We start from the raw sequence: 23,601 nt of genomic DNA, 5'->3' as shown, positions 1-23,601 counted from the left end.
GTCAAAAACTGCAAAAAAAAAAAAAAAGAATATTTTGAATTAAAGGCTATTCATGATCAGGAAGCATTGAAAGAGGCCTTTTCTTTGTCTACATAAAACCTGAATAACCTGATTGAGAATCAAATAGGAGCTGCTGACTTACTTTTTTTTTTTTTTGTAGAGACAGAGTCTCACTTTATGGCCCTCGGTAGAGTGCCGTGGCATCACAGAGCTCACAGCAACCTCCAACTCCTGGGCTTAAGCGATTCTCTTGCCTCAGCCTCCCAAGCAGCTGGGACTACAGGCGCCAGCCACAACGCCCGGCTATTTTTTGGTTGCAGTTTGGCCGGGGCCAGGTTTGAACCCGCCACCCTCGGTATATGGGGCCGGGGCGGCGCCTTACTGACTGAGCCACAGGCGCCGCCCTAACTTTCTTATTCCATGCTAATAGACCTGGCCCCAGACTCATTTGAAGCACTGAGACCAGTCTCTCAGGTTAATCTACAGATCATCTGTTTCCACACACATCCCCCCTAGCAACCACTTGCTGCACATATATGTTCCATTTTCTCTATCCCCTCCCCTTCCAAAAGGTATCAATAAAGGTCTCTGACCATCACTAAGACTTTGGGAAATCATTCTTGTGGTTCCTCCTATATGCATAGTATTTGGAAATAAACCTTTCTCTTATTAATCTACCATAATTGTGAGTTGATCAGTGAACCAGATCATGGGAAAAGGGCAGGTTTCGTCTTGATCCCTTCAGTTTGAATTAGTGGGCAGGATGTCAAAGCCACTCTGCTCTCCTGGAAGCCACAGCAGGAAGCTTGGAACCGCTGACACCAGCTGGCCCTTGGTAAGATATTTTACTTACCAGTCAGCCTCCCTTTCTTCCTTTCTGTGGGCTCCAGTTGAGCAGATGGTAAAAGATCTTTGTCCTTTTCATATTTGAGATTAATGAGAGAAACGTTTTTGTTGGTGACTAGTCTTGTAAGAGATTCTGGTATTAGTATATTTTTAGATACTTTGTGGTGTATGAATATAGATATTGTTTGATTCCATCTCCTCTCAGAAATAGATTCTAATCACTGTTGTTGTTATTGCTTGTTTTTGTTTTGTCACTTGTCTTTCTGTGTTGTTTTGTCTAAAGAGGGTTATTGTAAGGCAGAACTCAGGCCTAGCTCCCCACCAGCCTAACGTTCAAACCAGCCCTGCATACTAGCCAGTTATACTGTACTGGCTAGTCTGGTGCCTTTTAAGACAAACTTTGTTGCAGGTCCCTGAAACAAAAACCGTATGAGGTTTCCCTCTTGTCCTGCTCTACGTCTCTGAACTTGACTTTGTGACTAAGTGGGAATTCTCTCCTCAGTCTCTGCCATCTCACGGTCATGTTTTGTCGGGAACACATCAGGTGGCTAGTCTTTTAAGACTGGGAGTCTGGGACATGTAAGATTCTAAGCAGCACACTGTGTATACTGACCATGTCAAGCTCTGAGGAGTTTTTGTCATTGTCTATTCTATCATAAGTCTATTTCTGAGAGTGAATTTTTGGGAATCTTGGAAATGGCCTTTTCTATGAAGAGGCATTAGGCCTTATAAAGAGGCATTGGATTGAGTTGCTTTGGGAATAAATATACCATTGTGATTAATGGCCAAAGATGGATCATTTAAATTAAAAAACTTCTAAATTTTCTTAAAACTTTCAAAGATCTCTTATTTGAAATAATTGTTATATAAACACAGAAATTAGATTAAAAGAAAAACACATAATGTTATGGGTAGCCCTAAAAATTCTCCTGACAAAATTAAAGAACAAGTATCTGATTTAAAACAAACAAAAAAAAAAAAAAGAAAGAAAGAAATCTTTTGAACACTGCCCTGTAAGAATAATAGGGCCAGTTTATTTCATAGTCTAGTGATTAAAATTCTATATTTTCATCTCAGCAGCCTTAAGTTCTATTCTCAAACAGAAAATGAACCTGTTCTGGTTTAATATTTATAACTTCCACCATTCATTAATTCTTCTTCCTTCTATACGCAAGGTTTGCTTTCCCATATTAAGACCACTGAAAGCCTGAGAAAGACATATTAGTCTTATTAGGCATATTAAAAATGTATAGCAAATATTGTCAAGTATGAAATGGTGGTTAATTTTCTGTGGATTATATTTATATGTATGCTCTAATATTATAAATATTGGTCTGTCTTAGTGTATGGCACAGTGCCTGGCACTTAGTAGATCCATAATGAAACCAGGAACTAAAGAAAAAGACTGTCAAATGGCTGTCTAATTGGGACTGGTAACCTCAGCAAGATTAAAGGAAAAGGGTGGGGTCTGGTGGGGCAGATCAGTAGAGTAGAAAAGTATAGTCCTCAAGAAATGAGGCAAAGGGGAGGGCAAGGGATGGGGATGGGGAGGGAGGGATAGTAGGGGGACCACAACTATGGAGCACATTGCAAGTACAAGTTGGTTCTATCATGTGTAGAACACAAATGTCCTAATGCTATAATTGGGTAAATGAGATGAAAGCTATGCTGATTAGTATGATGTAAGCACTCCAATTTGTACAAATAATCAACACACTGAAATTGGCATAAATATATTTATGATCTATGTACAAAACACTTAATAAAATAAACAAATAAATAAAAAGAAATGAGGCAAAGAAGGGAGACAGGAGATAGTAAATTAGATAGCAGAGCAGTCATAAGATATATCAAATAAATATATATTTATGTATTTGAGGTTGTTAATATTTTGTTCTTCCTGTGCTCTAAGACAAGAAAGGATTAAACTTGTAAAATATTAGACAACAAATACAAAACATCTAGCATAAAGTATGGCTTACAGTAAGCAATCTCTAATATTCATTCCCTTCTTTTGCTTCTCAATATGAAAATGAAGGACCTAGCAGAAAATGGGATGATGAAGAGAAAGGTAATACACAGAACTCACACAAAAAAAGGAAATGCAGGAAATGGGCATGAGCGATCTTTGGGGGAAGGTGATGGAAACATTCTAAAATTGAATTGTACTAATGGTTGTATAACTGTAAATTTCCTAAAACTTCTTTAATGTAAAAAATTGTTTAAAGTTAACATAGATCCAAAAATGGGGAAGGAAGACTTCAAATGTATGTGAAAGCATTCTTACTAGGCTCACTGGGGCTGCCCCATAAAAGTGTAAAGTGAAGCAGGATGGGGCAGGAAGTTCCCTGAGGAGGAGAATGAAGGACCCACCTTTCCTTTTCTTTAATGCCTGATGACATTGCCAAAAACAGGATTCCAGAGGAACTGATAATTTACAGGGACTACCCATGTCAGCCAGGGATAATTTAGAGCCCTTCCCTACAATAGTTTGTATCTCTTAGTTGCACTCATTAAACTCAGTTAATTGCACACTACTTGGGGAACCTGGTAACAAAACAATACCCAGCAGAGGGCAGTGATAGGAGATGCTCACACACCTTCTCTTTTAATCCAGTTAATTTCTGTAAAATGTGTCATGTTGTCCCCTCTTTCATCCCAGATTTCAGTCATATGAGTCTTCGCTCTAATTTTTTTTCTTGGTTCCCCCTAATTAAAGGTTTGTCATTCTGTAGATCTTCCCAAAGAACCAACTTTGATTTCATTGATTTATGCCTTGTTATCTTTATTATGACCTTCATTTTGCTTGCTTTGGGTTTAGTTTGCTCTTCTCTTTCTAGTTTCTTAAGGTGGAAAGCTAGATTATTGATTTGAGAAAGTTCTTTATTACAGGCATTTTCAGCTATGAATTTCCCTCTAGGCACTTCTTTAGCTGTATCCCATAGGCTTATGATGCTTTTCACATACCTTTCCCAGTTCCTTTGCCTTGCACTTTATTCCAGATCTTTATAAAGCATACTGCAGCAGTGTTTCTTGGGGTTTGTTATTATTTTAAAATGTCTACACATTGATATTTATACAATTGTTACTTTTCTAGAATTGATTCTTTCCTTCTTTGTTTCTAGGATGTCTTTGCTTTCTTTTACTTTTTTTATTTTCATTTACTTTTTCCCTCCTTTGAATGCTATTGAGTATTTTGCAACACCATGAAGAAATAGCAGTGAAGAATAAGCAGGAAATAAGAGTCAGTCACTAAAATGTGGAAAGAGAGAGAGAAATAGAGAAAATTAGGTACTTATTAAAGATTAATGGTATCTTAAAGAAAATGATTAAAGCATAACAAAAGTGGCTATCAGTTCTAATTCTTCCCAACAAAACAAGCAGAAAATGAGCAGTCTTTCTACAATTTTTCTTGTATATTTTGTAAAAACAGGGTGAGACTGACTCATTTAGGGAAGACAGGATCAAGAGATGATTTAGTGAGTTGGATTTATAGGTGTCTAAAGAGCTATTGTGATAAAAACATGGGGTGGTTTGTTTTCCATCTGAGATTACCCAAGCAAATAGAAAAGAATTGACTCACTAGCACTCTGGGAGGCTGAGGCAAGTAGATCCCCTGAGCTCATGGGTTTGAGACCAGCCTGAGCAAGAGTGAGACTCCATCTCTAAAAATAGCCAGGTGTTGTGGCAGGCACTTGTAGTCCCAGCTACTTGGGAGACTGAAGCAAGAGAATCGCTTCAGCCCAAGAGTTTGAGATTACTATGGGCTATGATGCCACAGCACTACCGAGGGCAACAAGGTGAGACTGTCTCAAAAAAAAAAAAAAAAAAAGAATTGACTCTATTGTTCAAAAGAAAAGGAGATGGCTAAAAAATAAAATAAATAGCAATTTGCCCTGAAAAATCCTGGGCTTAACTCATGTGGTTAAGAAACCCATTAAGCAACTTTCTAAGACTTCCAAAACTCAATGAAGCAATAATATTCAGATTGGCAAGAAATAGTCCTTAGACTGTCATGGGATTTAGAAAGTTGACTGCCACAACCTAGAATCCTCAGAAGAAGGAAGGTTGCCAGGGATTGAGACTTGAAAGCACTGGTATGCATCTAGACTGAATGGATGAGAGTTGGTGCCCTATAGATCAGGGTTTTCTGTTAGTTTAATTCTCGCAGGGATAATGGTAGAGCATTAAAGGGGATAAGTAGAGGTTATCAGAGAGCAAGACAGTCATCTGGAACACAGAAATTTTGATATTTCTGAAATCCTTATATAAAATGCAATATTATGGGTTTCCAGTTGAGATGGGGGGCACAATGTAGAGTTTTGAAAAAATTTGGAAAGATGTTCATGAATCTGAGAGGAAAAGAGTAATTCCTTCTTAGTTTGAAATATGTAAGATGTTCAGGGTTTGGGGACTGTGTCATACCATAGAGGAAAATGGGAGATGTGGAGACACATAAAGCCCTTAAGGAAAGATTCAAATAATTCCTGAATCACAGCAGAAAATTATGTCAGAGGGAAGAGAACCAGAGAGATTTTAAGACTATTGAAGGGGCAATCTATTTGCAGCTGGGGCAGAATCTAAGTACCTGAGCATCACTAGGAAAATGCAGAGAAAACAAAGACCTAGCTGAGAATGCTACAGCCAGGGTAAATACAGGAGTGAACATTTCTATTTATGCTGTAACTTACACTTTTGACTCCATTATCATTTTTTGATTGTTTGTTTTTACAGACAGAGTCCCACTTTGTTGCCCTCGGTAGAGTGTTGTGGCATCACAGCTCATAGCAACCTCCAGCTCTTTGGCTTAGGTGATTCTCTTGCCTCAGCCTCCCAAGTCGCAGGGACTACAGGTGCCCGCCACAACCCCTGGCTATTTTTTTGTTGCAGTTTGGCCAGGGCCAGGTTTGAAACCACCACCCTCGGTATATGGGGCCAGTGCCCTACTCACTGAGCCACAGGCACCGCCCTCCTTTATAATTTTTGTGGACTGAGTTCCTAATGTTCACAAGACAAATTTCTTTCTTTTTTTTTTAAGAGACAGAGTCTCACTTTGTCGCCCTTGGTAGAGTGCTGTGGCATCACAGCTCACAGCAACCTCCAACTCCTGGGCTTAAGCAATTCTCCTGCCTCAGCCTCCCAAGTAGCTGGGACTACAGCCCGCCACAATGCCTAGCTATTTTTTTGTTGCAGTTTGGCTGAGGCTGGGTTCAAACCCACCACCCATGGTATATGGGGCTGGTGCCCTACCCACGGAGCCACAGGTGCCACCCAACAAGACAAATTTCTTTTAGATCAAGATTTCTCAACCTCAGCTCTACTAATATTTGAGGCTAGATAACTCTTCCTTAATGCTGTTCTATGCACTATGTTTCCATGTTTAGAAACATCCTTGACCCACTAGCTGTAGTTTCACTTCCCTACCCATTGTAACAACCAAAAACTGCATCCAGATGATGCCAAGTAGCCCCAATCCTGGTGTGTGTGTTTAAGGGGGTGTAGGTAGCAGAGACAAAGGTAGCAAATTGCCACTGGTGCAGAATTACTTTAGATATGCTATTTCCAATAATGATTATTTCGGACTAATTAGGACTACTTACTATCATTAAATTCAGTAAAGAGAAAAAGAAGAAACCTGCATGGAAATAGTCACATTCTGTTTTCCACAGACAACAAAAGTTTCTTGTAAACTTTGAAGTCGAATTCCCATTCTCATTCGTTTATATTCAGGTAGGTTAAAAAAGAGACAGAGAAGATTCAAAAAGCAATATAATATTTGACTTTAATAATTTTTTCTGGCTCAGCACCTGCAGCTAAGTGGTGAGGATGCTGGCCACATATACGGAGGCTGGCAGGTTCAAACCCGGCCCGGGCCTGCTAAACAACAATGAGAACTGCAACAACAACAACAAAGTAGCTGGGCGTTGTGGCGGGCACCTGTAGTCCCAGCTCCTTGGGAGGCTGAGGCAAGAGAATCACTTGAGCCCAAGAGTTTGAGGTTGCTGTGAGCTGTGATGCCATGGCATTCTATCGAGGGCAACATAGTGAGACTCTATCTCAAAATAATAATAATAATAATTTTGTCTACATTGTGTTTCTTTTAAACTAGGTAACATTGTTTATTTACCACAATTAACAGAAGTTTCTATTCCTCTAATAAATGACTAGTCTTTGTAACGTAATGTATACATGAATATCCCTTTGGATAGAATATAGAATATAAATTTCTGAAAAACTTCAGTTTCACACCCTATCTTCTATACCAGTTATAGAATCTATACACAGAGAGAGACACATGTATTTTTAATAAAAAATACTACTTATATTAGTTGAATAAAATGTAAACAAAAACTAGAAGGGACTTTTTTCATACATTCAAAAAGTAAGATCAAGGAGTTTCCATGCCATTGCTAACAGAGGTCAGCAGTCCTCATGGAAGGTGTCTGATATGGCCTGTATCATCATGACACTGTTTCTTTAACTCCAGACAAGAGAAAAAAACACTGGATCTTTGCCCTCACCTGATTTATCTGTAGAATCTTCAAATTCCACGAGGAAAGAGTACCCATTATTCCAGATGTGGAGGCAAGTGTTTGGGTCATAAGAAATGGTGAGTGGTTTTAAGCCAGGATCATAAACACTGTCTCTCCACCGGATGTTGATAGGTGACTGTCGATCACCTGCAGGAACCAGGTCTGTGCTCTCCCAGAGTGGATGCACTAGAAGAAAGCAGATGGGGGCCATTATCAAGACTGTCCACTCTCTAGCATCGCACAAAAGGCAATTCCACATCTAGAGAACCTGTCAAGGATAATGGAAACTAAAGTTTCAGGAATTAGCCACTATGATGGTTAATTTTAGATGTCAACTTGACTGTATTAAGGAATACCTAGGAACCTGGTAAAACATTATTTTGTGTGTGTGTCAGTGGGGGTATTTCCAGAGGAGATTAAGAATGTGACTCTGAGTAGAGTAGGTGGTGGGCGGGGGTTGGGGGGGAATCTGCCCTCAATGTGGGCAGGCACCATCCAATCTGCCAGTGGGGCCAGAGAGAATAAAAACAGAGGAAAGCCCAATATATCCAGCAGTCTACTGGAGCCAGTATGCACTCTTCCTCTCCTGTCCTAGGATTCCAGGCTCCTTGGCCTTTGGACTCCAGGACTTACACCAGAGGACCCCAAAGTTCTCAGGCATCTGGCCTCAGAACTCAGGCTACAAATCAGCTTCCATAGTTCTGAGGCTTTGAGCCACACCACCAGTATCCCAGAGTCTCCAGCTTACAGATGACCTGTGATGAGTCCGCTCAGCTTGTATAATCACATGAGTCAATTCCCTTAATACACTCCTTCTTATGTATCTGTATACATGTATACATCATATCGGTTCTGTCTCCCTGGAGAATCCTAAATAATATTAGTCACTTAGGGCCTTAATCAACTGACTAAAGCAGAGGGTAAAGGCAGGTCAGAGAGCACCTTGCAGAGGAACAGCACTCTGCCATCTGGAAAACCCAACCCGTCTCAGCCTGCCTGCCACATTCACCTGAACCCAGTGCGATCAGTCCTGGGATAACCACAAGGAGATTAGCGCCACGTGGAATAGGTATTCACAATGAGTTCCTTTTCTTCATTGAGAATTTCCTGACCTCCAACCCCCCAAAACTAGCTTTAAGTACAAAGACAAAGTAATCTAGTGTTCAATCATGGACTTACTTTCAATAAAGAAAACAGGGGACAAATTTTTGGAAAGCAGTTTTTCAGTCAACCATGGTCACTTTTTAATGGTTGGCTCATAGACAGAAAGGCTGTGTAGCCTGCATCCTGTAAAATGCTCACCCACGTAAATGTCATGCTGAGTTCACCTCTCATGTAAGCAAACTCTGAGGACCAGCCAGCCACCCTGCAAAAGCTGGGTAGAACACTACCACTGCTAAGGTTCGTGGTGGGTCACGCTAATGTGGACATTATCTATTAATGTGTAGATGTGTATACGTACAGCCCGTCCCCCACAGGCACTGATGACACGCTGATGCTGATTTTCTTCTACAGGGTCAAGTACTGGGTCTTTGTAGCAAGTCCCTGATAAGTGTCAGCAGACTTCCTGATAACACAGATAGGCCTGCTGAGACACCCATGCATGATGGACGGAGCTCACACGTATCAGTTTGGGGTGGTCCAGCTCTCTAACCTTTAGAAGCACCATAGATGGGGAGAATCAAGACCAACAGGAAAACTCTGAGAAACACAAATGGAGAAATCACCACCAACAATCCTCTGCATCTCAGTCCACAGCTAAGAATGAGTCTAAGGATTTGACAAAGGTAGCTGTTTCATTACCCAGTCAAATCCCCCACATAGGGCAGGGTCATTTTCCTGTTTCCATAAAAAACAGAAACCTGCCTCTGTTTTACTCTGACAGAGGAGTCATTACTCTTTCTTCAGTAGCTAGAAGTCAAGATCTTAGCCCTGGTGGTTTTTTGTTTACAAAAGTGCCCCAGCAACATAGAGTTCTCCTGAGTATGTCCAGCCCAATGGGTCTCAACAGAAAGAGGGAATCACTACTCCCTCCCCACAAAAAAATTTGACAATATCTGGAGACATTTTTGGATGGCAAAACTGGGGGACAAGGTTGCTGAAATCTAGTGTATATCAGGAATGGATATCCTATCCTGGCCTATCCCTTCCATTGCTCCATAATAGGAATGCTGCTAAACATCCTGTAATGCAGAGGAAAGCCCCCACTATAAACAGTTATCTGGCCCAAAATGTCAATAGTGCCAAAGTTGACAAATCCAGGTGTAGAGATAAAGGTGTATGTTTTTCTTTCTGTTTTTTCATATAAAAATAGAAAGACCTCTTTTGGGTCAGAACCCAATGTTTTTTCTTCTCTTAGTAATAAAAGAACTTGTCTATTTTTTGAGACTTTAGGAAAAAAACTAATAAGAAGAAGTTAACTGATGACTCCATACTGAACCTCAGAGTCAAAGCATTCTATAATATACATACTCTTATCTGATAATGTGAATGTAAGTTTCTTTGCACTATAATATTGCTTAAAATTTCAATGCAGAAATCGTCTGATTTCTTTTCTGAATGTATTTATTTGTATTTGTATTATTTTTTTTTTGCAGTTTTTTGGCTGGGGCGGGATTTGAACCCACCACCCTCAGCATGTGGGGCCAGCACCCTACTCCCTGAGCCACAGGTGCTGCCCTTGAATGTATTTATTGTCGTTCATTCTTTATGAGGTTTTTGTTTCTAGTCCTTATCTTAAACACTGTTATTGTTATTAAATTTTAAGGCTTTTTAATTCTGTGAAGGCAAAAGTGGAAACCTAATAAACACATGTATATGTAAAAAAAAAAATACTCTTACCAAACACTAAAAAAATAAATAAATAAAAGAACTTGTGATGAAGACGAGCTTAAAGAACGAGAACTTTCTGTTTCAGAAATCTAGAATGGAAAAGGCATATGAACCAGTACAATATCATCATCATATATTCTGATTAGAATGCAAATTCCTTATGGGCAGGAGCCACGTCTTCCTCCTGCTTTGTTGCCCTGTAGTGTCTTATTAAACATATGCCCTTTGAGTGTTGATTATCCAACTGCCATTGTTGGGGGTGGGGAAAGCTATATTTTATTCAAATTGTGTTAATTTTCAAACTTCTAGAAAACCCTCAAATAGGCCTTGTTCAGTTGCAAAACTTCCCAGAACAAAGAGACCACACATTTTCTTTCTCCTCTGAGATACTCAGATAATTTGAGAATTCACACTCTCTAAAGCCAATTAACAAAGGTCTCCTGTGCAGAGCAGGGAAGAGCTGGAATGATGGCCAGGTCCCTAGATGCCCTCAGCAACCCTTAGTTGTTCCCCCATTTTATTCAGGAAATGGGAAGCACCAACCCTCACACCCACGCAAACACTGGCCTGAGAAAACTCAGCCTATCCCTTCCATTGCTACCTCCTCCTACATTAACCCAGACCATCTATCCTCCTATGGCAGGGGAGGGGGCGGGAGGTAAGGCAGCATGGGGGTGAAGGGGAAGTGTTGTTCAACTGTTTTCTTAGTGAAGCCAGCATTTTGCCAAAGATAAACTCACACTTTTGTTTTCCTCTCCCCTCTTCTTTCTCCATTTAAACAAAAAAGCACATTAAAATAATTTCCTGGTAGGGCGGCGCCTGTGGCTCAGTGAGTAGGGCGCCGGCCCCATATACCGAGGGTGGTGGGTTCAAACCCAGCCCCGGCCAAACTGCAACAAAAAAATAGCCGGGCGTTGTGGCGGGCGCCTGTAGTCCCAGCTACTCGGGAGGCTGAGGCAGGAGAATCGCCTAAGCCCAGGAGTTGGAGGTTGCTGTGAGCTGTGTGACGCCACGGCACTCTACCGAGGGCAATAAAGTGAAACTCTGTCTCTATAAAAAAAAAAATAAAAAAAAAATAATTTCCTGGTAATTGCTCATATTTTCCCTCAAAAATAGGAAGCTGATGGCTTGGCGCCTGTAGCACAGTGGTTATGGAGCCTGCCACATGCACTGAGGCTGGCTGGTTCGATCCTAGCCAGGCCAGCTAAACAATGACAACTGCAACAAAAAAATAGCCAGGCATTGTGGCAGGCGCCTGTAGTCCCAGCTACTCAGGAGGCTGAGGCAATAGAATAGCTTAAGCCCAAGAGTTTGAGGTAGCTGTGAGCTGTGTTGCCACAGCACTCTACTGAAGGTGACATAGTGAGACTCTGTCTCAAAAAAAAAAAAAAAGGAAGCTGAATAAGTGTTCTGGCTAACAGGGACTGCATTTTGAGGTTTTTTCTTGTACAAGGAAAATGAAATAAAGGAAGACTGTGATTGTATCAACCATGGTTTAAGTCATACTGCCATTAAGAAGCTGTCACTCAGCCAGGAGTGGTGGCTCACACCTGCAATCCTAGCACTATGGGAGGCTGTCTTGGGAGGACTGCTTGAGGTCAGAGATTTGAGACCATCCTGAGCAAGAGTAAGACCCCATCTCTACTAAAAATAGAAAAATGAGCCAGGCATTGTGGCAGGTGCCTGTAGTCCTAGCTACTTATGAGGCTGAGGCAGGAGGATCACTTGACTCTAGGAGTTTGAGATTGCTATGAGCTAGGCTGATGCCATGGCACTTTAGCCTGGGCAACAGAGTGAGACTCTGACAAAAAAAAAAAAGGAAGCTGTCATTAATCACTACCTGCTGAGCAACACAAGTCCTTTAGAAGATTTTATGTTGAAAACAGGCTTGGTTCTTATTGATATGAATAGTCTCAGGTTTAATTTATTTTGTGCACTGTCTTAGTCCACTCAGGTTATATCATACACTAGGTGGATAATACACAAAGAGAAATTCATTTCTTATAGTTCTGGAGTCTGGGAAGTCCAAGATCAGGGCAACAACAAATGTGGTGTCTGAAAAGGGCTAGCTTTCTGGTTCATATTCAGCCTTCTTCTCACTGTCTTCACATGAAGGGAGGTCCCAGGGAAGTCTCAAAGGTCTCTTTTATATTGGAAACTAATCCTATTCATTTTTTTTGTTTGTTTGTTTGAAACAAAGTCTCACTTTATCTCTCTTGGTAGAATGCTGTAGTGTCATAGCTCAGAGCTTCCTCAAACTGTTAGGTGCAAGTGATCCTCTTGCCTCAGCCTCCAAAGTAGCTGGGATTGCAGGAGCCTGCCACAATGCTCAGCTATTTTTAGAGACAGGGTCTTGCTCTTGCTCAGGATGGTCTCTGAACTCCTGAGCTCCGGCAATCCACCGGCCTCAGCCTCTCAGAGTGCTAGGATTACAGGCATGAGGCATTGCACTGGGCCTGAAATGAATCCCAGTCATGAGGACTCTGCCATAATGAATGACTCATCACCTCCTAAAAGCCCCACCTATTTAATAATATTGTCCAGGGGTTAGGATTTCAACATGAATTTTAGGAAGACATAAAACATTCAGTCCAGAGGGCTGGAGGCAAGATGGCCGACTAGAGCCAGCTTTTCACAGAGGCTCCCATCCAGAAAGAGAGTTAAAGGACAGAAGTTTAGCAAGTAAGCTGATGGTTTGGAGCTGAGGCAAGAGAGAAGGTTGAAGAACATACATCAACCCTGCTGAGGTGAGCCACAACCCCAAGGAAATAAACAATAGGTATAAAATCCACTATCAAGCAGATGGGAGTCCCCTCCCCCATGAGAATGGCTCCCACTATACTTTCTACAAACAAGCGAGAAGAGTTCAGATATCCTCCTATTTTATCCCACGGGAGAGACCCTCTAAAATCCAGAACTCCTTCCCCTACTAGTGTGCCATAGCACTCTCCCACCAGGCATAAAACTGTATAAAACTGTATATATTCTCTACCTGCAATTCTGAACTCTCAGCACTTCCCTTTACTCTCACCCTGGAAGACTGTCCCCCATGGAGTCCAGATTTTGGGCATTTTCTCGAGAGGTGTGGACAAGGCATGGGCTGTTGCAGGTCTGCACTGGTTCTGTGGTATGGGTGTGAGGAGCAGACGGTGGACTGAGGGAACCATATGGGAGAGGGAGAGGCAGTGCCCTGAGGACCAGAGCGGCAGCAGCGGGAACAATAGGGGTCACACCCCTGGGGATATTTTGGAGAGACACTCCCTGCCTCTCTGGGCAACCAGAGAAAGCCGGGCATCTTCTCTGGTGGCAGCCACTGGCAGAAAAGATCTGGGATGGAAATGTAGGCCCTGTGAGCAAAGGGTATGCCTGAAGTGGTACCTGCCTGGGTGGGGCGCGGCAGGGACAGACACTAGAATATGCGCACACAGAGACGGCATACTCCCAGGGTGGGGCTGAGTCAGAAAGACTGCTTTAGTGAGCCTAAGAAGCACCCGGCCCCCGGGGGACCATAGCTGAGACAAAAGCAGGTGGGGAGAGGCAGGAACTGAGAGCTGAGTGTGAGCTCTAAATGCGCCAGCCCCAACACAGACTGCAGCAGAGACAGACACACCAGCTCTGGGCAGAGGCACAGACCGGGGATGAGTCCCACCTTCTGTGAACTCAAACAGCGGCTGGTCCGCAGGGAATATAGCCAGGACAGAAACATAAATTCTGCAAAAATATAAGTGTTAGCAACATCAATCAGGGGTGGGGCTGGAACTGAGTGAACCACCCCAGCTTCCATTAAGCACCTGAGGTTGTCAGGCCTCAGCTCCCCCTGCCAGCTGGTGGCAGAGTGCAGCAACCTGGCTGAGGAGGCATAGATCTCCCTGTGACTCAGGCAGATGCAAACCCCTGGAGCATCTGCTCACTGGAGTCACAGCCCTGTGGAGTTACCAGTGACTGGTGTGACAGAGGTGCAAGGTGGGGAGGGAGGCATCAACCTTCCCAGACAAATTCATTTGTTGGGGGGTCCTTCTGACTCCACAGAGCACAGGAGCGAGTCAAACTCAAGCTGCCAGCAGACCCTTTCTATCTAGTTGCCGGAGACCTTTTGAACTCTCCCACTTGAGACTGGGTGCTGACAGGGAGAATTGATTTGGAGCTCTTGAACTGGGCCAATCACCCGAGAACTATCCAAAGTGGTACCCTGGGTGTGTGGTTGTTGGAAGGTTTGATTTTCCTTTTCCAGTTGTTTCCTGTGGGAGGTGGGGTGACTTAATTGCTGGTGTTTCTCCACAGCTGAGACTTCAACCCAGAGTAACTGATTCACTAAGGTAGGACAGAGACCAGCTGAAAACAAGACAGAGCAACTTAGTCCCACCACACCAAACAGGTCCCCAGTGTCTCAGGCTGTAGCACTATACGGGTCCTTGGCAAGCTCTAGGGGAAAAGGTACAGACACCAGTCCCAGCTCTTGGGCAAAGAGCTGGTTAATCACTACTCTGGAAGCCCCCAACCCAACTTCACCTTATCTGCTTATAGCCAAATGGTGTAAAATAATCATGGGGTGGAATCAGCAGAAAAACTCTGGCAACATGAATAACCAGAGTAGATCAACTCCCCCAAGGAATGACATGGCAGACACAACAGAAGATATCATTCATAAACAAATGGCTGAGATGTCAGAAATTGAATTCAGAATTTGGATTGCAAGTAAGATTAATAGAATAGAGGTAAAGTTGGAATTAGAAATTCAAGGAGCATTTCAAAAGTTGTCTCAAGAATTCAATGAATTCAAAGACAAAATCACCAAACATTTTGACACATTGAGACAAGAACTTGCAGCCCTCAAAGATCTGAGAAATACAGTAGAATCCCTCAGTAAAGAATGGAGAAGACAGGGCGGTGCCTGTGGCTCAGTTGGTAAGGTGCCAGCCCCATATACCAAGGGTGGTGGGTTCAAACCCGGCCCCGGCCAAACTGCAACCAAAAAAATAGCCAGGCACTGTGGCGGGCACCTGTAGTCCCAGCTACTCGGGAGGCTGAGGCAAGAGAATCACCTAAGCCCAGCAGTTGGAGGTTGCTGTGAGCTATGAGAGGCCACGGCACTCTACCGAGGGCCATAGAGTGAGACTCTGTCTCTACAAAAAAAAAAAAAAAAAAAAAGAATGGAGAAGACAGAAGAAAGGATTTCTGACATTGAAGACAAAGCTTTTGAACACTCCCAAATGCTCAAAGAGGAAGAGAAGTGGAGAGCAAAAATGGATCATTCTCTCAGAAAGCTCCAGGATAATTCAAATAAAACTAATATTTGCCTTATAGGCATTCCTGAAGGTGACGAGGTTGCTTCAAAAGGCGCAGATGCTCTACTTCATGAGATAATGAAGGAGAACTTTCCAGACATGCCAAGAGATTCTGAAATTCAGATAGTAGACAGTTTCAGAACCCCAGCACGACTCAACCCAAATAAGACATCCCCCAGGCACATCATAATTAACTTCACTAAAGTTAAGATAAAGGAGAAAATTCTGAAAGCAGCCAGACATAAGAAAACCATAACCTACAAGGGGAAGAATATTAGAATGACTGCAGATCTTTCTGCTGAAACCTTTCAAGCTAGAAGAGGGTCGTCATTGACTTTTAATCCCTTAAAACAAAATAACTTTCAACCCAGGATCCTGTATCCAGCTAAACTGAGTTTCATTTATGATGGAGAAATTAAATACGTTAATGACATTCACTCCTCTGGTTGAAGAAATTTGCCATAACTAAACCAGCTCTCCAGGATATTCCCAGACTTGTCCTCCATAATGACCAGTGCAACCCTCCACCACAAAAGTAAACTCACTCAGAAACTTTTGATCAAACTCCAACTTCTACAGTGGCAAAAGGATTAAAAATATCCATTGGACTTTCGAAAGACTCGATACCCAAAATTCTACCAGACTTATCAATATTTACAACTAATGTGAATGGCTTAAATTGTTCTCTAAAGAGGAACAGGTTGGCTGACTTAAATATTCAACAACTGGACTTAACAGACATCTACAGAACATTTTATCCTAACAAAACTGAATACACATTCTTCTCATCAGCCCACAGAACATACTCAAAAATTGATCACATCTTAGGTCAGAAGTCTAACCTCAGCAAATTTAAAAGAATACAAATTGTTCCTTGCATCTTCTCGGACCATCATGGAATAAAAGTTAAACTCAGTAACAACAGGAATCTACATACTCATACAAAAACATGGAGGCTAAATAACCTTATGCTGAATGATAGCTGGGTCATAGATGAGATTAAGAAAGAAATTACCAAATTTTTTGAACAAAATGAGAATGAAAACACAAATCATCAGAACTTCTGGGATACTGCAAAGGCAGTCCAAAGAGGGAAATTTATAGCACTTTAAGCCTACCTGAAGAGAACCAAAAGAGAGGAAGTAACAACTTAATGGGACACCTCAAGTAATTGGAAAAGGAAGAACATTCCAATCCCAAATTCAGCAGAAGAAAAGAAATAATCAAAATTAGAGCAGAATTAAATGAAATTGAAAACAAAAGGACTATACAACAGATCAATAAATTAAAAAAGTTGGTTTTTTGAAAAGGTCAATAAAATAGATAAACCTTTGGCTAACCTAACCAGGAAAAAAGAGAATAAAATCCAATTTCATCAGTCAGAAATGGTAAAGACGAAATAAGAATAGACTCCCCAGAAATTAAAAAACTCGGCTTGGTGCCTGTAGCTCAAGCGGCTATGGCACCAGCCACATATACCAGAGCTGGTGGGTTTGAATCCAGCCCAGGACTGCCAAACAACAATGACAACTACAACCAAAAAATAGCCGGGTGTTGTGGCAGGTGCCCGTAGTCTCAGCTACTTGGGAAGCTGAGGCAAGAGAATCACTTAAGACTAGGAGTTGGAGGTTGCTCTGAGCTGTGATGCCACGGCATTCTACCCAGGGCAACAGTGTGAGGCTCTGTCTCAAAAAAAAAAAAAAAGAAATTCAAAAAATCCTTAATGAATATCACAAGAAACTCTATTCTCAGAAATACAAAAATCTGAAGGAAATAGACCAATACTGGGAAGATCACCACCTTCCTAGACTTAGCCAGAATCAAGTGGAAATGTTGAACAGGCCTATATCAAGTTCTGAAATAGCATCAACTATACAAAATCTCCCTAAAAAGAAAAGCCCAGGACCAGATGCCTTCACATCAGAATTGTACCAAACCTTTAAAGAGGAACTAGTATCTATATTACTCAACCTTTTCCAAAATATAGAAAAAGAAGGAATACTACCCAACACATTCTATGAAGCAAACATCACTTTGATCCCCAAACCAGGAAAAGACCTAACAAGAAGAGAAAATTGGGCAGCGCCTGTGGCTCAAGGAGTAGGCGCTGGTCCCATATGCTGGAGGTGGCGGGTTCAAACCCAGCCCTGGCCAAAAAAAAAAAAAAAAAAGAAAAAAAATTATAGACCAGTATCACTAATGAATATTGATGCAAAAATATTCAACAAGATCCTAACAAACACAATCCAGCAACACATCAAACAAATTATATACCATGACCAAGTGGGTTTTATCCCAGGGTCTCAAGGCTGGTTCAATATACACAAATCTATAAATATAATTCAGCACATAAACAAATTAAGAAACAAAGACCATATGATTCTTTCAATTGATGCAGAAAAAGCTTTTGATAATATCCAGCATCCTTTCATGATCAGGATACTCAAGAAAATTGGTATAGAAGGGATATTTCTTTTTTTTTCATTCTTTCTTTTTATTAAATCATAGCTGTGTACATTAATGCAATCAAGGGTAGAAGGGACATTTCTTAAACTGATAGAGGCCATATACAGCAAACCCACAGCCAATATCGTATTGAATGGAGTTAAATTGAAATCATTTCCACTCAGATTAGGAACCAAGTAAGGGTGCCCATTGTCTCCATTGCTTTTTAACATTCTAATGGAAGTTTTAGCCATTGCAATTAGGCAAGAAAAGGCGATCAATGGTATCCACATAAGATGAGAAGAGATCAAACTTTCACTCTTTGCAGATGATATGATTGTATATCTCAAAAACACCAGAGACTCTTCTACAAAACTCTTAGAATTGATCAAGGAATACAGCAGCATCTCACGTTATAAAACCAACACTCATAGATCTGTAGCCTTTATGTATACCAACAATAGTCAAGCTGAAAAAACAGTCAAGGACTCTATTCCTTTCACAGTAGTGCCAAAGAAGATGAAATATTTGAGAGTTTACTTAACAAAGGACGTGAAAGATCTCTAAAAGAGAATTATGAAACTCTAAGAAAAGAAATAGCTGAAGATGTTAGCAAATGAAAAAACATACCATACTCATGGCTGGGAAGAATCAACATTGTTAAATGTCCATACTACCCAAAGCAATATACAATTTTAACGCAATCCCTATTAAAGCTCCACTGTCATACTTTAAAGATCTCAAAAAAAAATAATACTCCGTTTTATATGGAATCAGAAAAAACCTCGAATAGCCAAGACATTACTCAGAAATAAAAACAAAGGAGGAGGAATCATGCTACCAGACGTCAGACTATACTATAAATCGATAGTGATCAAAACAGCATGGTACTGGCACAAAAACAGAGAGATAGATGTATGGAACAGAATAGAGAACCAAGAGATGAACCCGGCTACTTCCTGTTATTTGATCTTTGACAAGCGAATTAAAAACATTCAGTGGGGAAAAGATTCCCTATTTAACAAATGGTGCTGGATGAACTGGCTGTCCACCCGCAGAAGACTGAAACTGGACTCACATCTTTCACCATTAACTAAGATAGACTCTCACTGGATTAAAGATTTAAACTTAAGACATGAAACTATAAAAATGCTAGAATAAAGTGCAGGAAAACACTTGAAGAAATCGGCCTGGGCGAATGTTTTATAAGGAGGATCCCCTGGGCAATTGAAGCAATACCAAAAATACATTACTGGGACCTGATCAAACTAAAAAGCTTCTGCACAGCCAAGAACACAGTAAGTAAAGCAAGCAGACAGCCCTCAGAATGAGAGAAGATATTTGCAGATTATGTCTCCGACAAAGGTTTAATAACCAGAATCCACAGAGAACTCAAACGTATAAGCAAGAAAAGAACAAGTGATCCCATCTCAGACTGGGCAAGGGACCTGAAGAGAAACTTCTCTGAAGAAGACAGGCATACAGCCTACAGACATATGGAAAAATGCTCATCATTCTTAATAATCAGAGAAACGCAAATCAAAACTACTTTAAGGTATCATCTAACTCCAGTAAGATTACCCCATATCACAAAATCCCAAAACCAGAGATGGTGGTGTGGATGTGAAGGAAAGGGAACACTTCTGCACTGTGGTGGGAAGGCAAACTAATATGGTCCTTTTGGAAAGATGTTTGGAGAACACTTAGAGATCTAAAAATAGACCTGCCATTGGCTCCTACAGTTCCTCCTCTAGGTATATATCCAGAAGACCAAAAATGACATCATAACAAAGATATTTGTACCAGACTGTTTATTGTAGTCCAATTCATAATTGCTAAGTCATGGAAAAAACCCAAGTGCCCATCGATCCACGAATGGATTAATAAATTGTGGTATATGTATACCATGGAATATTATGCAGCCTTAAAGAAAGATGGAGACTTTATCTCTTACATGTTTACATGGATGGAGCTGGAACATATTCTTCTTAGCAAAGTATCTCAAGAATGGAAGAAAAAGTATCCAATGTACTCAGCCCTACTATGAAACCAATTTATAGCTTTCATATGAAAGCTATAACCCAATTATAGCCCAAGAAGGAGGGGAAAAGAGAGAGGGAGGAGAGGGGAGGGGGAGGATGGGTGGAGGGAAGGTAATTGGTGGGACCACACTTATGGTGCATCTTACAAGGATACATGTGAAATTTACTAAGTGTAGAATATAAATGTCTTAACACAATAGCTAAGAAAATGCCATGAAGGCTATATTAACCAGTTTGATGAAAATATTTCAAATTGTATGTAAAACCAGCACATTGTACCCCATGATTGCATTAATGTACACAGCTATGATTTAATAAAAAAAAAAACATTCAGTCCATTGCAACAACCTATTTCTTCAGCCTCAAGTGTTGTCTCTCCTTCAGCTCTTGAAACATGGAAAGCTCATTCCTGCCTTAGGCCCTTTGTTCCTATTCCTCCTCTTCCTCCACAAAAATCAACCGCCACCTCGGGCGGTACCTATGGCTCATTGAGTAGGGTGCCAGCCCCATAAACCGAGGGTGGCAAACTCGAACCCGGCCCTGGCCAAACTTCAACCAAAAAAATAGCCGGGCGTTGTAGTGGGCACCTGTAGTCCCAGCTACTTGGGAGGCTGAGGCAAGAAAATCACCTAATCCCAAGAGCTGGAGGTTGCTGTGAGCTGTGACACCAGAGCACTTTACCAAGGGCAACAAAGTGAGACTCTGTCTCTAAAAAGTAAAATAAAATAAAATAAATTCCCTCTCATTCAGCTCAGGGCTGGCTCCCATTATCTTTCGGTCTTGGGCTTAATTGCCTCCTCCTCAGCAACATTTTTCTCTGGCTACTCTCTTATGATCATTTTCATATTAAAATTTTTTACACAGCACTCTGATTTTTTTTTTTTGAGACAGAGTCTCACTATGTCACCCTGGGTAGAGTGCCGTGGTGTCATAGCTCACACCAACCTCAAACTCTTGGGCTTAAGCGATTCCCTTGCCTCAGCCTCCCAAGTAGCTGGGATTACAGGTGTCCACCACAATGCCCAGCTATTTTTTTGTTTGTAGTTGTCCTTGTTGTTTGGCAGGCCCTGGCTGCATTCGAACCTGCCAGCTCCAGTGTATGTGGCTGGCGCCCTAGGCACTTGAGCTACAGGTACCGAGCCCACTCTGATTTTTATTTATTTATTTTTTTTGAGGCAGAGCCTCAAGCTGTCACCCTGGGTAGAGTGCCGTGGCATTACAGCTCACAGCAACCTCCAACTCCTGGGCTCAAGCAATTCTCCTGCCTCTGCCTTCCAAGTAGCTGGGACTACAGGCATCCGCCACAATGCCCAGCTATTTTTTGGTTGCAGCTGTCATTGTTGTTTGGCAGGCCCAGTCTGGATTTGAACCCGCCAGCTCAGGTGTATGTGGCTGGCGCCTTAGCCGCTTGATCCACAGGTGCCAAGCTTCTGATTTTTTTTATTCATATTATTTATTATATAGATATAGTTCTAATTATATGCATAATTGCTTAATTATCTGCTTCTCCCAGTGCTCTGCAAGCCAACTGGCTTTCAATCACTACTTGTGGGTAGAATGAGTAAGATGAAGAGCCTGGCTGGGAAGGTTTGGGCTATGGTCTGAATGTATTATATATGTCTCCTCAAAATCCATATGTTGAAATCCTAACCCCCCAGGTGAGGGAGAATTAGGTCATGCAGCTGGAGCCCTCATATAGGGGCTTGTTTCCCTTACAAAAGAGGTTTGAGAAAGCTCCCCAGCTCCTTGGGCCATGTGAGGATGCAGCAAGAGTCACCATCTTTTGAAGCAGAGAGCTGAATCTGCCGGTACCTTGATTTTGGACTTCCCAGCCTCCAGAAATGCAATCAACAAATTTTTATTGTTTACAAAGTACCCAGTCTAAAGTATTTTGTTATAGCAGCCTGAACGGATTAAGACAGTTTACTTTTCCTTTTTGCTTTTTTCCCATTACCCCACTGGTCACATTATTTTCTCTTTAAGAATAATTCAGGTTTATCTCTTCCTCACCCCACCCATGATTACCAGCCTAGCTGAGGCCTCCACACCCCAAACTTCATACAAAGCCTCCTATGGTTTTTCCTCCTCTCTCACTCCCTCACTTGACTTCTGTCACTCAGCAGTTCTCCTAAATTACACCTTTGCCACATCTCTCCTGTGTTAAAGACAGTACACCAAGTTGTAACTTCTGTGTCCAAGAGTGCCCGGTTTTCCTATTAGGAACCCACCTCACTTATCTAATCCCATTTCTCATTCTTCCCAAGCTCTGGGCTTCCCATGCTGCTTTTCTTGGCATGCTACAGTGCTTGTTTGTGCTTGAATGCCCTTCATTCTCCTACCACTTATGGAAATCATTTCCAGCTCAAGTCTTATCTCTCTAATGACATTTTCTCCAACCACTTTGATCTTTGCCTTTGCTGAAATGACTGCCGAGTTCACTTTCACACCATTTAACCCTCAACCATTCCTCGTGTAATGTGTATTTGCTTTATCTGCTCAAAGGGCCTGTGTCAACTCCAAGCCCATGAGGCTTATGCCCTAAATTTTTTCTACAGCTTCCAGGGCTAAATTTGGTACCAGGCACAAAGGAGGCATTAAAGACCTATTTTGCTGATAGAGAAAACCGAACAAGTTAATACCAAGGCTTTCTACCTTTATATCACCCTCACCATCCAACAAATATTAATATTAAAACAAAAATCATAAGACTGGCCAAACAGACTCTTTGTGGCAACAAAATACTAAATTATTTATTTATTTATTTATTTAATTAAATCATAGCTGTGTACATTGATATGATCTGGGGCATCATTCACTAAAATGCTAAATTATTAACAAGACCTAATGCAATATAAAACAAAGATTAAATCACATCTACAAGCCATCAATTTGCTTAACAGATCACCTAAATCTGTATAGTATGCCTTGTCTCTAATTAACAGACTTCTTTATCTGAAAACATCCTAAGTCTTTAGGTACAGCTTTATGTCTTTAACAATCACAAATTGAAAAGTCATTAAACCTTCCTATAACCTATAAGTCTCTGCTTCAAAATGTTATGCCTTTCTTTTGCCAAACCAATATACACCTTCCATATATGGGATGATTTTTTTTTTGGACACAGAGTAAGTATCACTTTGTTGCCCTTGGTAGAGTGCCAAGGCGTCATAGCCTACAGCAACCTCAAACTCTTGGGCTCAAGTGATTCTTTTGCCTCAGGCTCCTGTGTAGCTAGGATTAGAGGCACCTGCCACAAAGCCCAGCTATTTTGTTAGAGATGAAGTCTGGCTCTGACTCAGGCTGCTCTTGAACCTGTGAGCTCAGGCAATCCACCCGCCTCAGCCTCTGAGAGTGCTAGGATTACAGGTGTGAGCCACCAATATACTGATTTATGTTTTTACCTACAATTCCTGTCTCTATAAATATATAAAACCAAACTATAACCTGGCCACTTCAGACACATTTTCTTAAGACCTCTTGAGACTATATCCCTGGGTCATGGTCATTCATGTTCAACTCAAAAGAAACCTCTTTAAATTATTTTACAAAATTTAGATTTCTTTCCATTACCACAGGCTTTATTTGTATTCATCAAAATTAATTGGAAAAATAATAGAA

General features: G+C 41.3%; 1 protein-coding gene across 6 annotated transcripts in view; it reads right to left on the bottom strand.

The window, feature by feature from the left end:
• Positions 1 to 23,601, bottom strand: part of CA5B (carbonic anhydrase 5B) — a 68,846-nt gene that overhangs the window by 20,241 nt on the left and 25,004 nt on the right. For all 6 annotated transcript variants that reach the window (XM_053580388.1, XM_053580389.1, XM_053580391.1 and 3 more), the window contains one exon: positions 7,368 to 7,565. In XM_053580388.1, coding sequence (XP_053436363.1) covers positions 7,368 to 7,565 — 198 coding nt within the window. The remainder of the gene's footprint in view (positions 1 to 7,367; positions 7,566 to 23,601) is intronic.

The sequence above is a fragment of the Nycticebus coucang genome, chromosome X (genome assembly GCF_027406575.1).
Source record: "Nycticebus coucang isolate mNycCou1 chromosome X, mNycCou1.pri, whole genome shotgun sequence".
NCBI classification, from domain to species: Eukaryota; Metazoa; Chordata; class Mammalia; order Primates; family Lorisidae; genus Nycticebus; species Nycticebus coucang.
Note: the sequence above shows the minus strand (reverse complement) of the source record. Positions and strands in the feature narration are given on the sequence as shown.